General features: G+C 43.2%; 1 protein-coding gene across 2 annotated transcripts in view; it reads right to left on the bottom strand.

The window, feature by feature from the left end:
• Nucleotides 1-23,947, bottom strand: part of GRIPAP1 (GRIP1 associated protein 1) — a 151,213-nt gene extending 127,266 nt beyond the window's left edge. For both annotated transcript variants that reach the window (XM_053695509.1, XM_053695508.1), the window contains exons 1-3: nucleotides 23,793-23,947; nucleotides 14,100-14,166; nucleotides 5,609-5,670 (exon numbers count right to left, since the gene is read on the bottom strand). In XM_053695509.1, coding sequence (XP_053551484.1) covers nucleotides 5,609-5,670; nucleotides 14,100-14,166; nucleotides 23,793-23,834 — 171 coding nt within the window. In that variant the 5' untranslated portion in view covers nucleotides 23,835-23,947. The remainder of the gene's footprint in view (nucleotides 1-5,608; nucleotides 5,671-14,099; nucleotides 14,167-23,792) is intronic.
• Between the last annotated feature and the right edge of the window lie 569 nt (nucleotides 23,948-24,516).

Consider the following 24,516-nt stretch of genomic DNA (forward strand, 5'->3'; position numbering starts at 1 on the left):
GCTGTGATTCTTTCAGGAGGCTGCCGTCCGGCAGTCTCATAAGCCAATCGGATGATGCTTTTAAGCCAAAAGGAAAGAGAGGTAGAAGTCGCTTTTTGACCTCTCCTTTTACCAGAATAAACAACAAACAAGGAAGATGTTTGTCTGAAATCTTTTGTAGCCTCTAAATAGGATTTTAGAGCACGGACTACGTCCAAATTGTGTAACAAACGTTCCTTCTTTGAAACTGGATTCGGACATAAAGAAGGTACAACTATCTCCTGGTTAATATTTTTGTTAGAAACAACCTTAGGAAGAAAACCAGGCTTAGTACGCAAAACCACCTTATCTGCATGGAACACCAGATAGGGCGGAGAACACTGCAGAGCAGATAACTCTGAAACTCTTCTAGCAGAAGAAATTGCAACCAAAAACAAAACTTTCCAAGATAGTAACTTAATATCTATGGAATGTAAAGGTTCAAACGGAACCCCTTGAAGAACTGAAAGAACTAGATTTAGACTCCAGGGAGGAGTCAAAGGTCTGTAAACAGGCTTGATCCTAACCAGAGCCTGAACAAATGCTTGAACATCTGGCACAGCTGCCAGTCTTTTGTGTAGTAAGACAGATAAAGCAGAGATCTGTCCCTTTAGAGAACTTGCAGATAATCCTTTCTCCAAACCTTCTTGTAGAAAGGAGAGAATCTTAGGAATTTTTATCTTATTCCATGGGAATCCTTTGGATTCACAACAACAGATATATCTTTTCCATATTTTATGGTAAATCTTTCTAGTTACCGGTTTTCTGGCCTGAACCAGAGTATCTATCACAGAATCTGAAAACCCACGCTTCGATAGAATCAAGCGTTCAATCTCCAAGCCGTCAGCTGGAGGGAGACCAGATTTGGATGTTCGAATGGACCCTGAACAAGAAGGTCCTGTCTCAAAGGTAGCTTCCATGGTGGAACCGATGACATATTCACCAGGTCTGCATACCAAGTCCTGCGTGGCCACGCAGGAGCTATCAAGATCACCGAGGCCCTCTCCTGATTGATCCTGGCTACCAGCCTGGGAATGAGAGGAAACGGTGGAAATACATAAGCTAGGTTGAAGGTCCAAGGTGCTACTAGTGCATCTACTAGAGTCGCCTTGGGATCCCTGGATCTGGAACCGTAGCAAGGAACCTTGAAGTTCTGACGAGACGCCATCAGATCCATGTCTGGAATGCCCCATAATTGAGTTATTTGGGCAAAGATCTCCGGATGGAGTTCCCACTCCCCCGGATGGAATGTCTGATGACTCAGAAAATCCGCCTCCCAGTTTTCCACACCTGGGATGTGGATCGCAGACAGGTGGCAGGAGTGATCCTCCGCCCATTGAATTATTTTGGTCACTTCTTTCATCGCCAGGGAACTCCTTGTTCCCCCCTGATGATTGATATACGCAACGGTCGTCATGTTGTCTGATTGGAACCTTATGAATCTGGCCTTTGCTAGTTGAGGCCAAGCCCTGAGAGCATTGAATATCACTCTCAGTTCCAGAATGTTTATCGGGAGAAGAGACTCTTCCCGAGACCATAGACCCTGAGCTTTCAGGGATTCCCAGACCGCGCCCCAGCCCACTAGACTGGCGTCGGTCGTGACAATGACCCACTCTGGTCTGCGGAAGCTCATTCCCTGGGACAGATGGTCCAGGGTCAGCCACCAACGGAGTGAATCTCTGGTCTTCTGATCTACTTGAATCATTGGAGACAAGTCTGTATAGTCCCCATTCCACTGTTTGAGCATGCACAGTTGTAATGGTCTTAGATGAATTCGTGCAAAAGGAACTATGTCCATTGCTGCAACCATCAACCCTACTACTTCCATGCACTGAGCTATGGAAGGACGAGGAACAGAATGAAGAACTTGACAAGTGCTTAGAAGTTTTGACTTTCTGACCTCTGTCAGAAAAATCCTCATTTCTAAGGAATCTATTATTGTTCCCAAGAAGGGAACTCTTGTCGACGGAGACAGAGAACTTTTTTCTATGATCACCTTCCATCCGTGTGATCTGAGAAAGGCCAGAACGATGTCTGTATGAGCCTTTGCTTTTGACAGGGACAACGCTTGTATTAGAATGTCGTCCAAGTAAGGTACTACTGCAATGCCCCTCGGTCTTAGAACCGCTAGAAGGGACCCTAGTACCTTTGTGAAAATCCTTGGAGCAGTGGCTAACCCGAATGGGAGGGCCACAAACTGGTAATGCTTGTCCAGAAAAGCGAACCTTAGGAACTGATGATGTTCTTTGTGGATAGGAATATGTAGGTACGCATCCTTTAGATCCACGGTAGTCATAAATGGACTTTCCTGGATAGTGGGTAGAATCGTTCGAATGGTTTCCATCTTGAACGATGGTACCCTGAGAAATTTGTTTAGGATCTTCAAATCCAAAATTGGTCTGAAAGTTCCCTCTTTTTTGGGAACTACGAACAGATTGGAATAAAATCCCATTCCTTGTTCCTTTATTGGAACTGGGTGTATCACTCCCATCTTTAACAGGTTTTCTACACAATGTAAGAACGCCTGTCTCTTTATTTGGTTTGAGGATAAGTGAGACATGTGGAACCTTCCCCTTGGGGGTAGTTCCCTGAATTCCAGGAGATAACCCTGAGAAACTATTTCTAGCGCCCAGGGATCCTGAACATCTCTTGCCCAAGCCTGAGCAAAGAGAGAGAGTCTGCCCCCCACTAGATCCGGTCCCGGATCGGGGGCTACTCCTTCATGCTGTTTTGTTAGCAGCGGCAGGCTTCTTGGCCTGCTTACCCTTGTTCCAGCCTTGCATCGGTTTCCAGGCTGGTTTGGGTTGTGAGGCATTACCCTCTTGCTTAGAGGATGCAGATTTAGAGGCCGGTCCGTTCCTGAAATTGCGAAAGGAACGAAAATTAGACTTATTTTTGGCCTTGAAAGGCCTATCTTGTGGAAGGGCGTGGCCCTTTCCCCCAGTGATGTCTGAAATAATCTCTTTCAATTCTGGTCCAAATAGAGTTTTACCTTTGAAAGGGATGTTAAGCAATTTTGTCTTGGATGACACATCCGCTGACCAAGACTTTAGCCAAAGCGCTCTGCGCGCCACGATAGCAAACCCTGAATTTTTCGCCGCTAATCTAGCTAATTGCAAAGCGGCATCTAAAATAAAAGAGTTAGCCAATTTAAGTGCGTGAACTCTGTCCATAACCTCTTCATATGGAGTCTCTCTACTAAGCGAGTTTTCTAGTTCCTCGAACCAGAACCACGCTGCTGTAGTGACAGGAACAATGCACGAAATGGGTTGTAGAAGGTAACCTTGCTGTACAAAAATCTTTTTAAGCAAACCCTCCAATTTTTTATCCATAGGATCTTTGAAAGCACAACTATCTTCAATAGGAATAGTAATGCGTTTCTTTAGAGTAGAAACTGCCCCCTCACTATGTCCGCCACCCGCTTGGGTATAGGAAAAGCGTTGGGGTGCACCGGAACCTCTAGGAACTTGTCCATCTTGCATAATTTCTCTGGAATGACCAAGTTGTCACAATCATCCAGAGTAGATAACACCTCCTTAAGCAGTGCTCGGAGATGTTCTAATTTAAATTTAAATGTCACAACATCAGGTTCAGCTTGTTGAGAAATTTTTCCTGAATCTGAAATTTCCCCATCTGACAAAACCTCCCTCATGGCCCCTTCAGATTGGTGTGAGGGTATGACAGAACAATTATCATCAGCGCCCTCCTGCTCTTCAGTGTTTAAAACAGAGCAATCGCGCTTTCTCTGATAAGTAGGCATTTTGGATAAAATATTTGCTATGGAGTTATCCATTACAGCCGTTAATTGTTGCATGGTAATAAGCATTGGCGCGCTAGATGTACTAGGGGCCTCCTGTGTGGGCAAAACTGGTGTAGACACAGTAGGAGATGATGTAGTATCATGTTTACTCCCCTCATCTGAGGAATCATCTTGGGCAATTTCATTATCTGTGGCAGTACTGTCCTTACTTTGTTTGGACGCTATGGCACAATTATCACATAAATTTAAATGGGGAGACACATTGGCTTTCATACATATAGAACATAGCTTATCCGAAGGCACAGACATGTTAAACAGGCTTAAACTTGTCAACAAAGCACAAAAAACGTTCTAAAACAAAACCGTTACTGTCTCTTTAAATTTTAAACAGAAAACACTTTATTACTGAATATGTGAAAAAGTATGAAGGAATTGTTCAAAAATTACCAAAATTTCACCACAGTGTCTTAAAGCATTAAGAGTATTGCACACCAAATTTCAGAGCTTTAACCCTTAAAATAACCGGAGCCGTTTACAAATTTAACCCCTATACAGTCCCAGCTATAGCCTTTGCTGAGACCTAACCAAGCCCAGAGGGGAATACGATACCAATTGACGCCTTCTAGAAGCTTTTCCAGCAAATTTCAGATCCTCACACATGCATCTGCATGCCCTGCTCTCAAAAAACAACTGCGCAGTAATGGCGCGAAAATGAGGCTCAGTCTACAACTAGGAAGGCCCCCTGACTGGAAAAGGTGTCTAACATAGTGTCTGCCGTTTAATAAACGTTCCCCAAGTTTATAAATGCGAATTGTCAGCATAAATATGAATAAAATGCCCAAATAAAGCAATCGATTTAGCCCATAAAAATGTCTACCAGGTTTTTAGCCCATATTAAGCCCTTTATTCTGTTTGTTTGACTAAGAAAATGGCTTACCGGTCCCCATGAGGGGAAATGACAGCCTTCCAGCATTACATGGTCTTGTTAGAAATATGGCTAGTCATACCTTAAGCAGAAAAGTCTGCTAACTGTTTCCCCCAACTGAAGTTACTTCATCTCAACAGTCCTATGTGGAAACAGCAATCGATTTTAGTTACTGTCTGCTAAAATCATCTTCCTCTCACAAACAGAAATCTTCATCCTTTTCTGTTTCAGAGTAAATAGTACATCCAGCACTATTTTAAAATAACAAACACTTGATAGAAGAATAAAAACTACATTTAAACACCAAAAAACTCTTAACCATCTCCGTGGAGATGTTGCCTGTGCAACGACAAAGAGAATGACTGGGGTGGGCGGAGCCTAGGAGGGACTATATGGCCAGCTTTGCTGGGACTCTTTGCCATTTCCTGTTGGGGAAGAGATATCCCACAAGTAAGGATGACGCCGTGGACCGGAAACACCAATGTTGGAGAAATAGGGTCATGAAGGTAAGTGGTATTTTATGTCACTGAGTCTTGGGGAAAAAAGTTTGAAGAACCCTGATCTAGTGTGATACAGTGTGTTATCATTGCACAAGTGCTTGCAGAGAAAGGTGTTTAAGCTGAAGTGAGTACCAGCTCATCAGTACACTGACAGTCATGAGCTATAAATGGCTGGGGACTGGCAGATACACAAATATGTAGCACATTGTTGCTCCAAAAGATGAAAGATATGGGGATTAAACACAAATGTATCTGCAAGCAAATACACAATAATACAATGCTCCAACACTCTGCTAATGGGTCACAGTTGTCTTCTAAAGTTGGTTTATGAGGATAAATTCTGCTGATCAGAGACAGGATTTTCTTTAGATGATAGGTAACCATATGTATGAATGCAGACAATACCTTCTGAACTTTAGTGCATTCCTTCTCCAAAACAGAATGCTTCTGGCGTAACTGTGTAAGTTCTGTAAAAAACACATCAATGAGATTCACTCTAGCAGAATGTCTGGGGAAACATTATAAAAAAGCAAGACAGGAAATAGACATGAGAAAAAGGGGATATGGAGGGAAAAAGGAAAAGATGGAAAAATGAAGGAAAAGGAAAGACAAAATGAAACGATTTCATCTAAAGAAAAAAACTTCTAATTTACTTTTATTATCATATTTTGTTTGTTCTTTTAGTATCCTTTTTTAAAGAACATAACTACATAAGCTGATAGGAGCTCAGCAGCAAGCATGTCTTCTATTGCAACAGTGTTTGCAACAATGTAAAACATTGCTACAAACATTCCTGCCACAGAGTTCTAAAGACGCTTCTGATCTCCTATGACCTTACCGAAATTTACTCTTCAACAAGAGGATAACAAGAGAACCAAATTAAATAAATACATTTGATAAAGGATTTTTTTTATTTCTTTCTTAATATGTTTTATCTAAACCATAATAGTTTAATTTTGACTTTACTGTGCTTTTAAGGATAAATCACACATGGAAGTAAATCCTTACTGATTAGTTATTAGTTGTATGTGCATGTAGAAGGGAAGAATTCAAACTATTTAGAATCTCCCCTTCCAAAAAGTCATGTGCCTCATATGCTGCAGTTAAACATTAAACCAAGCTAAAAGGAAACTGGATGAACAGACCTATACAAAATAATTATGTACAAGTAATCATTTAATATTAACAATTAATAATTATAAGTGAATAATTAAAACAACATGAAATAAACATGCTTTATATATATATATATATATATATATATATATATATATATATATATATATATATATATATATAAAAATAAATTTGTTTCCTGCACGTTATTCTTCAGTTTCCAAGCCCTCAATGAGACTCATTATGCAAGTCCAATCACAGAGGGCTACCTAGGTAGTATATCTGAAAATGCGTTTGAGTCCTCACACCTGTTAAACACCTCAATTACAATCGTAAAATGTTTAATCTTCCTGTAATTACTTTTTAAAAGTTTAAGCTTATATACACATGGCCACTCAGCAATTACTGAAGATATGTTTTAAGGCCCCTGCGCTGTATAGCTGAAAGCCAACAATCACATACCAGATTTATATAATCAATAATATCATAATTGGCTATAAAATTAAGGGGTTTATGCTGCAAATACCTGCAGCATGTTTTTTTGTAAACCTATAAGAGTAAACCAGTACCACACACCATCTAATCATTATAAGCACACACAAAAAAAAGATTAAAAATCTTGTTACCTGAGTGTCATGGATACCAGGCTGCCAGGCTCCCCCACCCCCCTACTATCTGGTTCACAACTTTTTAAACCAGTTTTGGCTTTTTCAGGGCTTACAGGATCTCCTAATCTCTTCCTGTTTCTTGTTTTACTGTTTGTACCTCCTCACAGAAGAGCTGATCACTGACCGCCTAACCCCTTTCCAGCTGGCTGGGCACCTGGAACTGCCAGCCACACCACCCCAGGTACCCGTTAACCTTTGCCCCAGGTCGCTCCAGCGGCCCATTGCCCCAGAGCTCTGCTCTTTTGGGGATTGGTACCCCCTAGGGAGGGCAAGAGGTGGGATGATTGCCGGAAGGGAGCTCCCTTGGGAACTTGGGGTTTCAGACCCCCATCTACAACCCTGCTCCCCATCGCTTACCAGGTGTATGTTTGATCAGCTGTCACTCCGGCCCCCAGCGATGGACCATGTCGGGTTTTGGACTGTGGCATCTGGGGACCGAGGGCTTTCCAACGACACCCTAGTAGTGCGTCTCCCCCGGAATCACCCCGAAACTACCACCTCTATTTCACTGGGACTCTATGAGACTATGGACACTATGGGGGGCGCCAGCCTGTCTGGAAGGACGGGAATGGCGGGAGTTCTGGGGGTCAAATAAGACCCTTATCAAGATGAGCTGTGCGGAGATACCCAGTCGGGGTAGCCGGTGTCCGTCACAACTGGTTGGGATGCTTCTGTCTACCTGGAACATCCAAACCACCAATTGAAGCTCTCTTCGGATGGAGCAGCAGTACTCTGAGCTCAGGAAGAGTACGCTCAAAGACTTGTTGGAAGCTCATGGGCAAGTCGTCGGCAACAAGTCAAAGGCAGCGATCATCGCCAAGCTGATTGAAGGCGATCGAGCCAACGAGCAGGGTGAGCCCGGCAGCAGTCTGAGCAGTGACTGGCCCAGCGAGACATCAACTTGGGGGACAGCTATGTCGGAAATCCAGGAGGGAGATCTAGTGGCGACTGGACCTCTATGGGACCACCCCACCAGAAGAAGTTATCATTCGGATAATCTCAGACGCCACCTGCCTCAGAATGCTGGAAGTCCAGAAGTCCATGGGGGGAGCCGTGCTGGTCACTCTAGAGCCTCCGCCCCCCCCCGGGGAAACGCTCCACCCCAGCCTCTGCTCGCCTACCGGTGGCTCTCCGGTATCCCCAGACCCAGCAGGCACCCCTCTGGGCCCAGTTCACCCCGGAGGTGCTACAGGTGTTATCAGACAGGGCATCTCAGAGCCCACTGACCGTCGGGGGGGGGGGGGTAAAGCAAGGAATTTCCCCCGGCTCAATGGAACAGAGCACATGGTGGGGGCTACAGGGCTGAGCTGACTATGCCGAATGGGTCGAAGAAGAGGTCCGGATCCTGCATGAGGTGGACCCGTAAAAGCCGCGACAGACGACAACCGCCTGCACCACCGCCAGGTTGTCTGGATCAACGGCCGGCAGGCTCCGGGACTACGAGACAGCGGGGCATCTGTTACCCTTGTCCAGTCACACATGGTCACCAATTCGTACCGGAAGTCCCTTACAGTTTGTGTGGCTGGGGGTAAGGTGATCCGGATCACTACAGCACAGGTTCACTTTGATTGGGGTGCCGGCTCCCGTGCTGTGGAAGTAGGGGTCATGAACCATTTACCCGCCAAGGTCTTGCTGGGAAACGACCTGGGGCATCTTGCTTCCTCCTTTGTATGGGAAAGCCCCACGGATGCTTGCCCAGCTACCACTCGCCAGCAAGCCGGATGGCAGGCCACCGCACACGATCTGGGGAACCAGGTAAGCCACTATGCCCCGACTCCTACCCCAACCACTGTCCAGCTCAAAGTCGATGGGGGATGCCCAGGAGACATTGAGAGACCCGACCTTAGCTCCTGACAGGGCAGGGACTGACCCAGGGGGCCTAGGAGGAGACCGTTTTGAATGGGAGGAAGGGCTCCTATACAGGGTTACCGAGCGGAGGGAGGCAGGCAGATGCCCAAGCGCCAGCTGGTGGTACCACAAAAGAATTGGTATGACCTGCTGCGTATAGGGCATGACATTCCCCTGGCAGGTCATCTAGGAATTACTAGAACCCGCCACTGACTGACTCAGACCTTCTTTTGGCTGGGGGATACAGGGTAAGTTAGGCAGTACTGCCAGACCAGTGACGTTTGCCAAAGAGTAGGCAAGACAGGGGACCATTCCAAAGCCTCCCTGCACCCCCTCCCCATCATTGACAAACCCTTCAGCAGAGTAGTTGTAGATATTGTTGGTACCTTGCCCCGTCCAAGCCCCTCTGGGAAAAAGTATATACCGACAGTGGTAGATTATGCCACCTGATACCCGGAGGCAATCCCCCTGTCCAATATCCAGGCCGAGACAGTGGCCGATGCGCTGCTCCGGATATTTGTCAGGGTTGTTTTCCCCTGGGAAGTGATCTTAGACCAAGGAACCCAGTTCATTGCTGAGCTCACCCAGCAGCAATGGAGGCTTTGCGGGATAAGACCCCTGCCAAGCTCTCCATACCACCCCAAGACTAATGGGTTGTGCGAGAGGTTAAACGGGACCCTTTAAGTAGTTGCCTAGGACGTTCTCAGCCTCTCACAAAAACTGGGAAAGATACCTGCCACACCTCCTGTTCGCATATCGAGAGGTGCCCCAGGAATCTACTGGGTTCTCCCCCTTTAAATTAGTGTATGGCCAGAGGGTGAGGGGGGCCCCTAGAACTACTTAGAGCCCACTGGGAAAGATCAGTGAGGGAGGAAGGGCCCTCCATTGTGGGGTACATCCTGGAGTTAAGGGACCAACTGAAGGACCTCGCCGAGAGGGTGCGAGAGAACCTTCAGGTGACCCAAGGTAGGCAGAAGCGGAGGTACGTCAGGAATGCTCGTAACCGGACCCTAGACATAGGGCAGAAGGTCCTGGCCCTGAAGCCTGTCAAGACGGACAAGCTACAGGCTTCCTGGCAACTACTGAGTAGGCGAGCAGCTGTGTGACACAAACTATCTGGTAGCCAAATGCTCAGATGACCGGGTCCGCCAGACCTTTCATGTGAACATGCTGAAGGCATACCAGGAGAGGCCAGAGGAAGTAGCCGCCATATGTGCTGCGGCTGTTGAGGACTCAGAAAATCTCCCCATGCTGGAGCTACCCAGGCGGAATACGGCGCCCACGGGCGTAGGTGACATAAATCTAGACGAGAGGCTAGGAACTAAAAAGAGGGAGCAAGTTAGAGAGGTGCTAGAGAGCTGATGAGACATGTTCTCCACTGACCCTGGGTATACCACAGTAGGGGTGCACCGAGTGTAGATCCGGGACAGACACCCCTGCGGGAGACAGCTTACCGGGTCCCTGATTCAGTTAGAGAAAATATGCGCAGGGAGCTCAGGGAGATGCTAGACACCGGCGTTATTGAGCCATCCAACAGTCCCTGGGCACCCCCGGTGGTACTAGCACCCAAACGAGATGGGACCACCCGGTCCTGCATTGACTACCGTAGGCTCAATGACAGAACCACAATCGATGCCTACCCTATGCCCTGGGTAGATTACCTCCTAGACCGAATCGCCCGCTGCAACTTCCTGACCACCCTAGACCTCTGCAAGGGGTACTAGCAAATCCCCCTGGACCCGGAATCCATTGCGAAGTCGGCATTCATCACCTCATTCGGCCTATACCAGTTTAAGGTCATGCGATTTGGGATGAAGAATGCTCTGGCGACCTTCCAGAGGATGGTTGATCGCCTCCTTGATGGCCTCCAGGATTATGCTTTCCCATACCTGGATGACATTGCCGCCTACAGCGATACCTGGGAAGACCATTTGGTCCATCTAGGCATCGTTCTGGACAGCATCAAGGCTGCAGGACTGACGCTTAAGCCAGACAAATGTATGGTAGGTCGCTCAGAGGTCCAGTACCTTGAGCACCGAGTAGGCTGTGGGAAGCAGCGGCCGGAGCCAGGCAAAATTGAGACAATCCCAAACTGGCCAACCCCCAAAACCAAGACTCAGGTCTTAGCTTTCCTAGGGACCGCAGGGTACTACCGCAAGTTTTTCCCAACTACAGTGCCCTGGCCAAATCCCTGAATGACCTGACCCGCAAACAGTTGCCCCAACAGGTCCTGTGGTCCGCCGAGTGTGAGGCCGCCTTCCACAGCCTCAAAACAGCTCTAACTTATGCCCCTATTCTGGATGCTCCTAATCCATTCAAACGTTTTTGTGTTCATACAACAGATGCCTCCATGTTTGGGTTGGGAACAGTGCTGAGTCAGGTGGATGAGGAGGGCCACGACCACCCCGTAGCCTATATCAGTAGGAAGCTATTGCCCAGGGAAGTAGGCTACGCGGCGGTGGAGAAAGAATGCCTGGCCCTAGTGTGGGCCCTTAAAAAGCTACAACCATACCTCTATGGAAGGGCTTTCACCGTCCTCACGGACCACAACCCCTTAGTCTGGCTCAACAGAGACTCTGGGGACAATGGACGCCTGTTGAGGTGGAGTTTAGCATTGCAGCCCTTCAACTTCACTATCCAATACCGGCCGGAAAAGAGCAATGGGAATGCTGATGGACTTTCCCGGAAACTGAGTTGGAATAGCTCCCCGGACAGCTCCCCTGATCTCTGACCGCCTAACCCCTTTCCAAATGGCAGGGCTCCTGGAACTACCGGTCAGCCACACCACCCCGGGTACCCGCTAACCTTTACCCCAGGTCGCTCCAGCGGCCCTTTGCCCCAGAGCTCTGCTCTTTTGGGGATTGGTACCCCCTAGGGAGGGCAAGAGGTGGGGTGATTGCCGGAAGGGAGCTCCCTTGGGAACTTGGGGTTTCGCACCCCCCTTCTGTCTGGTTATTTGTGCGAGTTCCGGCTATAATCACTTTTCTCCGCTCTATAGCTACAAGTTCCAGGGACAAGAAAGACCCTCTTGGCGGAGCTACCCAGTTGGGGTACCCGGTGTCCATCACACTGAGTATTACAATCATGTTGTCAAAAGGGTGTAATTAAGACTCATCATATAAACATTGCCATACATTTTCAATCTCATCTGTACCATATTTACTCCTGTAAATGTGCTATACTAGCCAGCTTAGATTTTCAACAATATTATATTAGTAATACAGAAATTTTTATTGACCATTCTTATGCAAATACATCAACAGTGATTATAGTTCTGGCCACATGATAATAGACAACCAATCATCAAATAAGAAAGGGGCACATCTTACAGGTGATATCTATTAATTAAAGGATCACTATACACAAAAAATCTTCTCTCATCAACATCCTCAACTAAAACTTTTGGTTGTTTTTTTCATTTATTTTTTTGGCGTGAATTTTTTTTATAATTAAAAGCTTTTTTAAATTAAAATTTAAATTAATACAGCTGTATCAGTTGTGTACTTCCTTCTAATGCTCATCGGCTGATAGGCACTTCCTTCTAATGCTCATTGGCTGACAGACACTTCCAACTAATGCCCATTGGCTGACCTACACTTCCAACTAATGTTTATTGGCTGATAGGCACTTCCAACTAATGCTCATTGGCTGATAGGCACTTCCAACTAATGCTCATGGACTGACAGACACTTCCAACCAATGCTCATTGGCTGACAGACACTTCCAACCAATGCTCATTGGCTGACAGACACTTCCAACCAATGCTCATTGGCTGACAGACACTTCCAACCAATGCTCATTGGCTGACAGACACTTCCAACCAATGCTCATTGGCTGACAGACACTTCCAACTAATGCTCATTGGCTGATAGGCACTTCCAACTAATGCTCATTGGCTGACAGACACTTCCAAATAATGCTCATTGGCTGATAGGCACTTCCAACTAATGCTCATTGGCTAAAAGACACTTCCAACTAATGCTCATTGACTGACAGACACTTCCAACTAATGCTCATTGGCTGACAGGCACTTCCAACTAATGCTCATTGGTTGACAGACACTTCCAACTAATGCTCATTGGCTGACAGGCACTTCCAACTAATGCTCATTGGCTGACAGGCACTTCCAACTAATGCTCATTGGCTGACAGGCACTTCCAACTAATGCTCATTGGCTGACAGGCACTTCCAACTAATGCTCATTGGCTGACAGGCACTTCCAACTAATGCTCATTGGCTGAAAGACGCTTCCAACTAATGCTCATTGGCTGACAGGCACTTCCAACTAATGCTCATTGGCTGACAGACACTTCCAACTAATGCTCATTGGCTGAAAGACGCTTCCAACTATTGCTCATTGGTTGAAAGACACTTCCAACTAATGCTCATTGGCTGACAGACACTTCTAACTAATGCTCATTGGCTGACAGACACTTCCAACTAATGCTCATTGGCTGATAGGCACTTCCAACTAATGCTCATTGGCTGACAGACACTTCCAACTAATGCTCATTGGCTGATAGGCACTTCCAAATAATGCTCATTGGTTGAAAGACACTTCCAAGTTAACTAATGCTCATTGGCTGAAAGACGCTTCCAACTAATGCTCATTGGCTGACAGACGCTTCCCAATAATGTTCATTGGCTGAAAGACGCTTCCAACTAATGCTCATTGGCTGAAAGACGCTTCCAACTAATGCTCATTGGTTGAAAGGCACTTCCAACAAATGCTCATTGGCTTAAAGACACTTCCAACTAATGCTCATTGGCTTAAAGACACTTCCAACTAATGCTCATTGTCTGACAGGCAATTCCAACAAATACTCATTGGCTGACAGGTACTTCCTGAACATTAGTAGGGAGTAGCTCTAAATGAATTAGCATTAGAAATAAATGCACAAAGCATACTAGTATATTACATTTAAATAGCTATTACATCACATTTTATTTAGGCAAAAAAAATGATGTTTAAACTCTGCTTTTAAACTGATGACAGAAAGTACACTGTGCTTTTAAGGGTGAATCAGTGGAATTAACAACTCATATGGCTTGGAGCCTAATCCTTTTGCTAGGGACACCGTACAAATCACTAAATGAGTGAAAAAACTGCATAAAACAGAATCTGAACTGGAGCAAAAGGAAACTGACGATAATGAAGGGGTAAAAGCAGAGGCGTTAGACCTGTTCAGTTAGCCATGAATATGTTAAGCCAAAGCTAATAGCTTTAATAAGATAATGTGAGAAAAAGCAGAGACACAACTCACCATTATTGTTTGTACGCAGACTGTCTGACAAGTGATAATTCTGCGTCCTGAGTTCAAGCAGCTGAGCCTGTTACAGAACAACAATCTCACATTAAAAGGCAGAAGATACAGTGAATATAACTTATAACATGAGGAATAATACAGAAGATGTCACATGTCTAAACTGCACCCCTCAAATATGACTCAAAACTCATCATGTAAAAGGACCCTGTCTGCAGAATATAGACTATGTTAGTGTATTTGAGTTATTTCCATAGGGTAATGCAATTCATTTTCTTGAAAAACAGCTTCATTGCTTTTTATATGCACATTTCTTTTTCCAGCACAGCACTACAGCCAATGAGAAGCCGCACTGTTTGCTACTAAAGACGACGAGAGTTATCCTATCGAAAAGTTAGGAGCCGGTGGCAACATTCTAGGAGCCAATCGGCCCAATACGTCCGCCTAAGCTCGCCTACCTTCGCCGCCGCGGACCTTGAATACGTTCGCCTAAGTTATCAAATAAAGCTGTCAAAAAGCCGCGGGGCGATGAAGGTAATTCGCCAATCGGAATTAAGGTAGGAAAAATCTGATTGGCTGATGGAATCAGCCAATCAGATTGAGCTCGCATTCTATTGGCTGTTCCGATCAGCCAATAGAATGCGAGCTCAATCTGATTGGCTGATTGGATCAGCCAATCGGATTGAACTTGAATCTGATTGGCTGATTCCATCAGCCAATCAGATTTTCCTACCTTAATTCCGATTGGCTGATAGAATCCTATCAGCCAATCGGAATTGAGGGGACGCCATCTTGGATGACGTCCCTTAAAGGAGCCGTCATTCGTCGTAGTCCGTCGGTGAAGAAGGTGGTTCCGCGTCGGCGGAAGGAAGATTCAAGACCCGGCTTTGAAGATGACTTCGCCCGGATAGAAGACCTCTTCAGCGCCTCTTTGAAGATGACATCGGCCGGATCGAAGACTTCTTCAGCGCCGCCTGGATGATGACTTCATCGGATGGAAGATTTCTTCAGCGCCGCTTGGAGGATTAACTTCTTCCGCTCCGGATGTCCTCTTCAGTTCCATCGGTGGCTCGGCTGAGTGAAGACGACTCAAGGTAGGATGATCTTCAGGGGATTAGTGTTAGGTTTTTGTAAGGGGGGTTTGGGTTAGATTAGGGGTATGTGGGTGGTGGGTTTTAATGTTGGGGGGGGGGGTTGTATTTTTCTTTTACAGGCAAAAGAGCTGAACTTTTTGGGGCATGCCCCCACAAATGGCCCTTTTAAGGGCTGGTAAGGTAAAAGAGCTTTGAAATGTATGTAATTTAGAATAGGGTAGGGATTTTTTTTATTTTGGGGGGGTTTGTTATTTTATTAGGGGGCTTAGATTAGGTGTAAGTAGCTTAAAATTGTTGTAATATTTTTAACATGTTTGTAACTTAATTTTTTATTTTTTGTAACTTAGCTTTTTTTATTTTTTGTACTTTAGTTAGTTTATGTAATTGTATTTCATTGTAGTTATTTGTAGGTAGTTTATTTAGTTAATTTAATGATAGTGTAGTATTAGGTTTAATTGTAACTTAAGTTAGGATTTATTTTACAGGTAATTTTGTATTTCTTTTAGCTAGGTAGTTATTAAATAGTTAATAACTATTTAATAACTATTCTAACTAGCTAAAATAAATACAAAGTTACCTGTAAACTAAATATAAATCCTAAGATAGCTATAATATAAGTATTAATTACATTGTAGCTATCTTAGGGTTTATTTTACAGGTAAGTATTTATTTTTAAATAGGAATAATTTATTAAAGTATAGTGTAGTGTTAGGTGTAATTGTAACTTAGGTTAGGATTTATTTCACAGGTACATTTCTCTTTATTTTAGCTAGGTAAGCTATTAAATAGTTAATAACTATTTAATAGTTATTGTACATGGTTAAAATAAATTGAAAGGTACCTGTAAAATAAAAATAAATCCTAAGATAGCTAGAATATAATTATTATTTATATTGTAGCTATATTAGGGTTTATTTTAAAGGTAAGTATTTAGTTTTAAATAGGATTCATTTAGTTAATAAGAGTTAATTTATTTAGATGTATTTAATTAATATTTAAGTTAGGGGGCGTTAGGGTTAGGGTTAGACTTAGGTTTAGGGGTTAATAATTTTATTACAGTGGCGGCGGCGTAGTGGGGGGCAGGATAGGGGTTAATAAATTTATTATAGGTGGCGACGGTGTAGGGGGGGCAGATTAGGGGTTAATACATTTAATATAGGTTGCGGCGGGTTCAGGGAGCGGCGGTTTAGGGGTTAATACATTTATTATAGTTGCGGTGGGCTCCGGGAGCGGCGGTTTAGGGGTTAATATGTATAGAGTAGCTTACGGTGGGCTCCGGGAGCGGCGGTGTAGGGGGGGTCAGATTAGTGGTGTTTAGACTCGGGGTACATGTTAGGGTGTTAGGTGCAGACATTTCCCATAGAAATCAATGGGATGTCTGTCAGCAGCGAACCTGTACTTTCGCTATGGTCAGACTCCCATTGATTCCTATGGGATCCGCCGCCTCCAGGGGTGGCGGATTGAAAACCAGGTACGCTGGGCCGTAAAAGTGCCGAGCGTACCTGCTAGTTTTTTGATAGCTAGCAAAAGTAGTGAGAATGTGCCGCACTTGTGTGCGGAACATCTGGAGTGACGTAAGAATCGATCTGTGTCGGACTGAGTCCGGCGGATCGAAGCTTACGTCACAAAATTCTACTTTTGCCGGTCTCGAGCCTTTGATAACTAAGGTGAATCAGCCTCGCCACAAATACGCTGCGGAATTCCAGCGTATTTGAGGTTGACGGCTTGATAACTACCCCCCAATGGCTCCATGGCTCCTGGGTATGTCAAGCCCTGCAATGAGTGGTAATGGGTTCTAAATGGAAATACAGGGAGCACACACACACATTATGTTTGAGACATAAGAAAAAAAAACTGTTGGAAATGGGGAAAAAAGCCAGTATGATAATCATAAGTAAATGGAGGATTATTTTTCACTAATGGAACATCTTAAATATACTATTCTGTAATTAAAAAAAAAAACAGGGACATTTTACATAATGAGATTTGTGTGCCTTTAAAGGGAAAGGAAACCCCAATATTTTATATGATTTGGATAGAACATACAATTTTAAACAACTTTCTCCAATTTACTTAATTATCTTGTTATCCTTTGCTGAAGGATCAGCTTTGCATTACTATCAGCTAGCTGAACACATCTAGTTAGCCATTCTCAAGAGACAAATTTGTGCAGGCACCAATCAGTAGCTAGCACCCACTAGTGTAGGATATGTGCATATTCTTTTTCAACAAAGAATACTAAAAGAATGAAGCACATTTGAAAATAGAAGTGAATTTAAAAGTGTTTTAAAATGACCTGCTCTAGCTGAATCATGCAAGTTTAATTATGATTTTCCTATCCCTTTAAGTTTTCACATTACTGTACTGGCCCACTTACTCCCTAGCACTTTAAATATTTATATACATATATATATTAAAAAAAATGAAGTGCAGTGCAACAACCAATTGGAAGATGCACCGATTTAATTTTGAAAACAAAAGCAAGAGCTATATCTCCCTTCACTCTGCCCTTATTGTCTGCAGTGATGGGTTCTGAATAGAGGAAGTGCTTTATTATAAAACAAACGTAGTTAACATTTACACAAAAACATCATCTCTCAACCACTGTTTTGTTTATTTATTCTGGGCTACATTGTAAATAACAGAAAACATGATATTTGAAACATTTTATGAACAAACAAATTTGAAATAGTTACATTCATTTTGTTTCTCCCTTCTTAAAGGGATATTATACACTCATTTTCTTTGCATAAATTTTTTGTAGATGATCTATTTATATAGCCCATAAAGTTTTGTGTTTTTTTAAATGTATAGTTTTGCTTATTTTTAAATAACATTGCGCTGATTTTCAGACTCCTAACCATGCCCCAAAGTTTTATGAGAAAACCGACGTATACCTACTCCAGCTTGCTCCTGTTTGTGTAAAGGGTCTTTTCATATGCAAAAGAAGGGGGAGGGGGGAGTGTCTTATTTGCTTATTAAACTGAGAGCTTCTAAGTAAGTTTTTAAACAGTTTTATACTGGATTTTTATATCAGTATCTGTGCATATTATTCTTTATCACACTGTCTATTACATGCAGTTATATGAAAATGAGTGTATACTGTCCCTTTAATGTTTCCATTTTTTATGTCTGAAAGCTTTTAAAAGTCAAATAATATAGTACTCATTTATTTTACTCAATCTAAAAAGGGTATTTCAAAATGAACTAGTTTCATGTTTAATCAAACAATGAATGTTGGAGTGTTGACTCAAGGTACTTTTTTTTTAGTATAATAGTTTTTTATTAAATTGTTTGAACACATAGAATGCAAAACAGTTAAAATACAGTATATAGATATTTTTAAAAGAATATACATATTAAAGGGGCACAACTACAATGATATGATTACTGCTAACCATTCTGTTGTTTAGCCTCCTGTGTCTGCCACTGTCTTCAGAGCCTTTCTCTTGTTTTAAAGGGATACTAAAGCCAATTTTTTTTCTTTCATGATTCAGATAGAGCAGCAATTTTAAGCAACTTTCTCATTTACTCCTATTATCATTTTTCTTTGTTCTCTTGCTATCTTTATTTGGAAAAAAAAAAGCAGGAATCTAAGCTAAGGAGCCGGACCAATTTTTGTTCAGCATTCTGGATAGTACTTGCTGATTGGTGGCTACATTTAGCCACCAATCAGCAAGTGCAACCCAGGTTCTGAACCAAAAATGGGCCGGCTCCTAAGCTTACATTGCTGCTTTTCAAATAACGATAGCAAGGAAACAAAGAAAAATTGATAAAAGGAGTAAATTAGAAAGCTGCTTAAAATTGCACGCTCTATCTGAATCATGAAAGAAAAAAATTGGCTTTAGTATCCCTTTAAGCCATTTTCTGTGCTAGTTAGTGAAGCTTAGCCTCTTCATGCTGGGTGCCGCCATCGTGGAGCGCACATATGCACCGTTTCACAGAAGCGTTGCACATTCACAGTCCAGTGATATTACCAATTGTTATTTAAAAACAGTGTCTAGCACTTCAATTTAGCTTGCACAATAGAGAGCAAAAGCTTACCATTTCTTAAAGTGAATGTAAATTTTGATGCTAAAGTGCCCGGTTTTTAAAAATTCGATTCAAAATAGGGGCACTTTAATTCATCAAAATTTACATTTCACTTGTGCTGTGAAAAAAAACCCTTACCTTTTAATCTTGACAGCAGCTCCAGCTTCCTCCGCCCGTCCCAAAGCCTCTTCCTGTGTCTAAAATGAGGAATCCGGCTTCCTCCAATCACGGCTTTGAATCAGACACTGATTCCCCCGGGGGAGAAGCTGTGATTGGAGGATGACCTATCCATCATTTCTGACATCAGAAATGGCTTGCAACGACCGGAGGAAGCTGGAGCTGCTGTCAAATTTAAAAGATAAGTTTTTTTTCACAACAGGAGTGAAATGTAAATTTTGATGAATTAAAGTGCCCCTGTTTTTAATTGAATATTTTAAAAACGGGCACTTTAGCATCAAAATTTACATTCACTTTAAGTTGTTTTTTTTTTTGTTAACATATTTTACACAATATAACAAATGTGTTCAGGAATAATACAGAGCAATGCAGACACTCCAAAAATGTACTCCTGCTCTACAGCTTGTCAGAAAAACAATGTTACTAATATGTGAATGTGCATCGCTTCTGTCACAGGGTACAAGAATACTTCAGCTACAAGATGGCAGCATCCAGTGAAGACGCGGAGCTTCAGCAACCAGGTTATAATAAGAGAATGGATTTAAAGAGAGCTGCAAGAAAACAATAGCATGGTGATTTGTCGTCCCTTTAAAAGGGACATGATACCCAAATGCTGAAGCACTTAAAAGTGCATATGTCTAAAAAGCTGACTAGAAAATGAGACATTAATATCTCTGAGTAAAAAGGAAGATATTTAGATAATTTACCTCAAATTACCTTATTGGCCACATCCAATTTTCAAGGGACTCTAAGCAGCCAATCAGGATGCTTGTCCTAGGACTTGCAAGGGAACATCTGGTCAAATTCTCTCTCTCTCCTCAATTTAAGGAAGTTTACTATTAAATCTCATAAGATTTCAGTGAAGTCCCACAAGATCACAGTAAAAAAAAATGTGTGACCTCAGCACTGATAAAGCTGATTGGTTGTTTTTTTTTCAAAATGCAGATTTCAAACAGATTAGTTCTGGATCACAGAGCACTTACTCTTGTGAGCTGAAGAAATTCTGAGATAAAATATCTTCCTTTTTTTACATAGAGAAGCTCATATGATATTTCCTTGTCAGTTTTTTTACAGTTACGCTACATCACTTGTGATTTAGCATATGGTCGTGATATCCCTTTAAGGTGCAACTGTTTTTTTAAAAGGGACATGAAAGCCATTTTTTTTCTTTCATGATACAGAGAGAGCATGCAATTTTAATCAACTCCTTAATTTGTATTGTTCTCTTTGTATTTTTTGTTGAAAAGCATACATAGTTAGGCTGATTGGTGGCTGCACATATATGAATCTTGTTATTGGCTCACTCTTGTGCGTTGATATTTATTCAACAAAAGAAAACAATGTGGGTTTGTTATGCTAATGAAAGAATACTATTTAAATATGTTAAAATATACATTATTATTCCATGTAAAAAGATGCATTTTAATTATGAAACTGCCAGTAAGTGCATGTGTGGTGTGTGAGACAGAAGCTGACTGGCAGGTAGGAAAGACTCTTGGAGCTTTATTTGTGACCCATGAGAACAAAAATATATTTATTGTTCAACACAGGAACATTCATTTTTCAAAACACAATTAAGGGTGATACCTATTAAAATGCCCTCTTTTATATGCAATAAAGAATACAATGACCCTTTAAAAGATGACTTCATTGTCAGCCTCTTTCCCTGCATTGGCTCCAGCTGTTAGACCATGTGACTGTCTAATGTTACACATTGTGCTCATTGTCATTCCAGCGATTCAGATCATTACAGGGCACATGCTAGCAAGTTGTTTTATTGCACTGTGTATTTTACTACTGAGCTTAGCATGTCCAGCCCAGCCCACTGTTCATATGGCCCCCAGCGTGTCAGTGCTCACAATTACTCCTTTTACTACATCAGGACATCCTCCCTAACAGGCCAGGTTTTCAGGATTACCTTGGATGAGAGCAGGTAACCTTGGATGAGAGCAGGTAAAATAACCATGTTTACTAATCAGCTGATTATTTCACCTGTGCTCTAGCTCAGATATCCTGACAATGTGGCCTGTTAGGGAGACTGAGGACAGGTTTGTAAACCAGTGGCCCAGACTGACCCCTCTCTATTCTTGATATAGACTGTCTCTGTCTCCTTTTACCATAATCCAGACTGGCACTCTTTCCTCCTATCCTTTTCAGACTGCCCCTACCTCTTCTTTACACAAGATAGTCTCTCCTCCTGTCAATCAACACATCCAGTCTGTCTCTCCTCCTGTCAATCAACACATCCAGTCTGTCTCTCCTCCTGTCAATCAACACAACCAGTCTGTCTCTCCTCATGTCAATAAGCACATTTAGTCTGTCTCTCCTCCTGTCAATAAGCACATTCAGACTGTCTCTCCTCCTGTCAATAAGCACATTCAGACTGTCTCTCTTACTATCAACAAACCCAGACTCTCTCACCTTCTGGTTATTAGCAAACCCAGACTGACTCTCCTTCTAGTTGTCAGGACATCCAGACTGTTTCGTTCTGGTTATCAACACATCCAGACTATCTCTCCTCCTGTCAATAAGCACATCCAGTCTTTCTTACTATCAACACATCCAGACTGTCTCTCCTCCTGTCAATAAGCACATCCAGTCTCTCTTACTATCAACACATCCAGACTATCAGGTCCGCCAGACCTCGCTGAATACGGCAAGCAATACGCTCGCCATATTCAGCATTGCACCAGCAGCTCACAAGAGCAGCTGGTGCAACACCGCCCCTGCAGACTTGCGGCCAATAGGCCGCCAGAAGGGGGGTGTCAATCAACCCGATCGTACTCGATCGGGTTGATTTCGGGCGATGTCTGTCCGCCTGCTCAGAGCAGGCGGACAGGTTATGGAGCAGCGGTCTTTGTGACCGCTGCTTCATAACTGCTGTTTCTGGTGAGTCTGATGACTCGCCAGAAACAGGGGCCATCAAGCTCCATACGGAGCTTGATAACTAGAGGCCATTGTCTCTCCTTCTGTCAATCAGCACATTCAGTCTCTCTTACTCTCAACATACACAAACAGTCTCTCCTTCTGTCAATCAGCACATTCAGTCTCTCTTACTCTCAACATACACAAACAGTCTCTCCTTCTGTCAATCAGCACATTCAGTCTCTTTTACTATTAACACACACAAACAGTCTCTCCTTCTGTCAATCAGCACATTCAGTCTCTCTTACTATCAACACACACAAACAGTCTCTCCTATTGTCAATCAGCACACCCAGACTGTCAATCAGCACACCCAGACTGTCTCTCCTCCTGACAATCAGTACATCAAGACTGTCTCTCCTCCTGTCAATCAGCACATCCAGACTGTCTCTCCTCCTAACAATCAGTACATCAAGACTGTCTCTCCTCCTGTCAATCAGCACATCCAGACTGTCTCTCCTCCTAACAATCAGTACATCAAGACTGTCTCTCCTCCTGTCAATCAGCACATCCAGACTGCCTCTCCTCCTGTCAATCAGCACATCCAGACTGTCTCTCCTCCTGTCAATCAGCAGATCCAGACTGTCTATCCTCCTGACAATAAGTACATCAAGACTGTCTCTCCTCCTGGCAATCAGTACATCAAGACTGTCTCTCCTCCTGTCAATCAGCACATCCAGACTGTATCTCCTCCTGTCATACAGTACATCAAGACTGTCTCTCCTCCTGTCAATCAGTACATCCAGACTGTCTCTCCTCCTGACATTCAGTACATTAAGACGGTCTTTCCTCCTGTCAATCAGCACATCCAGACTTTCTCTCCTCCTGACATTCAGTACATCCAGACTGTCTCTCCTCCTGACAATCAGTACATCAAGACTGTCTCTCTTCCTGTCACTCAGTACATCCAGACTGTCTCTCCTCCTGTCAATCAGTACATCAAGACTGTCTCTCTTCCTGTCACTCAGTACATCAAGACTGTCTGTCTTCTTGTCACTTAGTAGATCCAGACTGTCTCTCCTCCTGTCAATCAGTACATCAAGACTGTCTATTCTCCTGTCACTCAGTACATCAAGACTGTCTCTCTTCTTGTCACTCAGTACATCCAGACTGTCTCTCCTCCTGTCAATCATCACATCCAGACTGTATCTCCTCCTGTCAATCAGCAAATGTGGACTGTCTCTTCTCCTAGCTGTCAACACACCCATGCTGTCAACACACTAAGACTGTCTCTCCCTCTATCAAAACGTCCTGACTGTCAATAAACATATAATTCAGAGTGTATCTCTCCTCCTAGCATATCCAGATTGTTCCTCTTAGCATGCTGTGGCTGTCTCTCTCCAATTACAACGTAATTAATACACATTTTAACCTGATCATACTGCCTCTTTCCTATTTGCACGTAAAGACTGCACTGTTGAAAGATGACGTCACGCAAACATTCGCATTACGTCATTGCTCTCACCTGCATACGCTGGAACTCCTCTTCGGAAAGAGCTTGCGCCATGTTCTAAAAATTCTGCAGCTCCAGCCGGTCCCCCCACGGTACCGAAAAGTGGTACAACCCGGTGTACCATAGAGTATCAACCTGCAAGATAGAAGGAGCGGCCGTTCCGGGACTGCAAGTACTAACGAGACTGATTTGGACTGGATAGAAAACCAAAAATGTATTATCCGAGGTTTGCTGACATCTATAGGTCAATGTGAGAACTGCAACTTCTGTGAAATGAATATTTCAATGACCTGAGAAAATTGTTACACCTGATGGATAAGTAGTGAGGTACGTAGTGTAACCACAATGGCAGCAGAAAGGTATACAGTGAGAGGGACAGGTGTCACTTGCTTGATGTTTTAATGGTATAAGAGGGAAATATATTGCTACAAGTCGGGTATGGGGTTCACTTCAGGTTTAAAACAATGTTGTAGTGTTTCCATTCTATGTTACAAAAAGAAAAGCAATGTTTAATTCCCCAGACAGCAATTACAGTGCAGTTCTGCAGACAGATTGTTTTCAACATTAAAAGTCTTTATTTGGTTAAAAAATGTTTTCAAAATTCAAGTATAAATGTTAACCATAAAGCATCAATGTTTGTGACAGTGCAATTAGAGAGCGCAGGGGAACCTGCTGCATTGGTAAACTAAAGTTCATTTGGAGGACAGGGCTTTTAAATCCCAAAATACTGCTCTCT

Source organism: Bombina bombina, chromosome 12, assembly GCF_027579735.1.
Source record: "Bombina bombina isolate aBomBom1 chromosome 12, aBomBom1.pri, whole genome shotgun sequence".
Classification (NCBI taxonomy): Eukaryota; Metazoa; Chordata; class Amphibia; order Anura; family Bombinatoridae; genus Bombina; species Bombina bombina.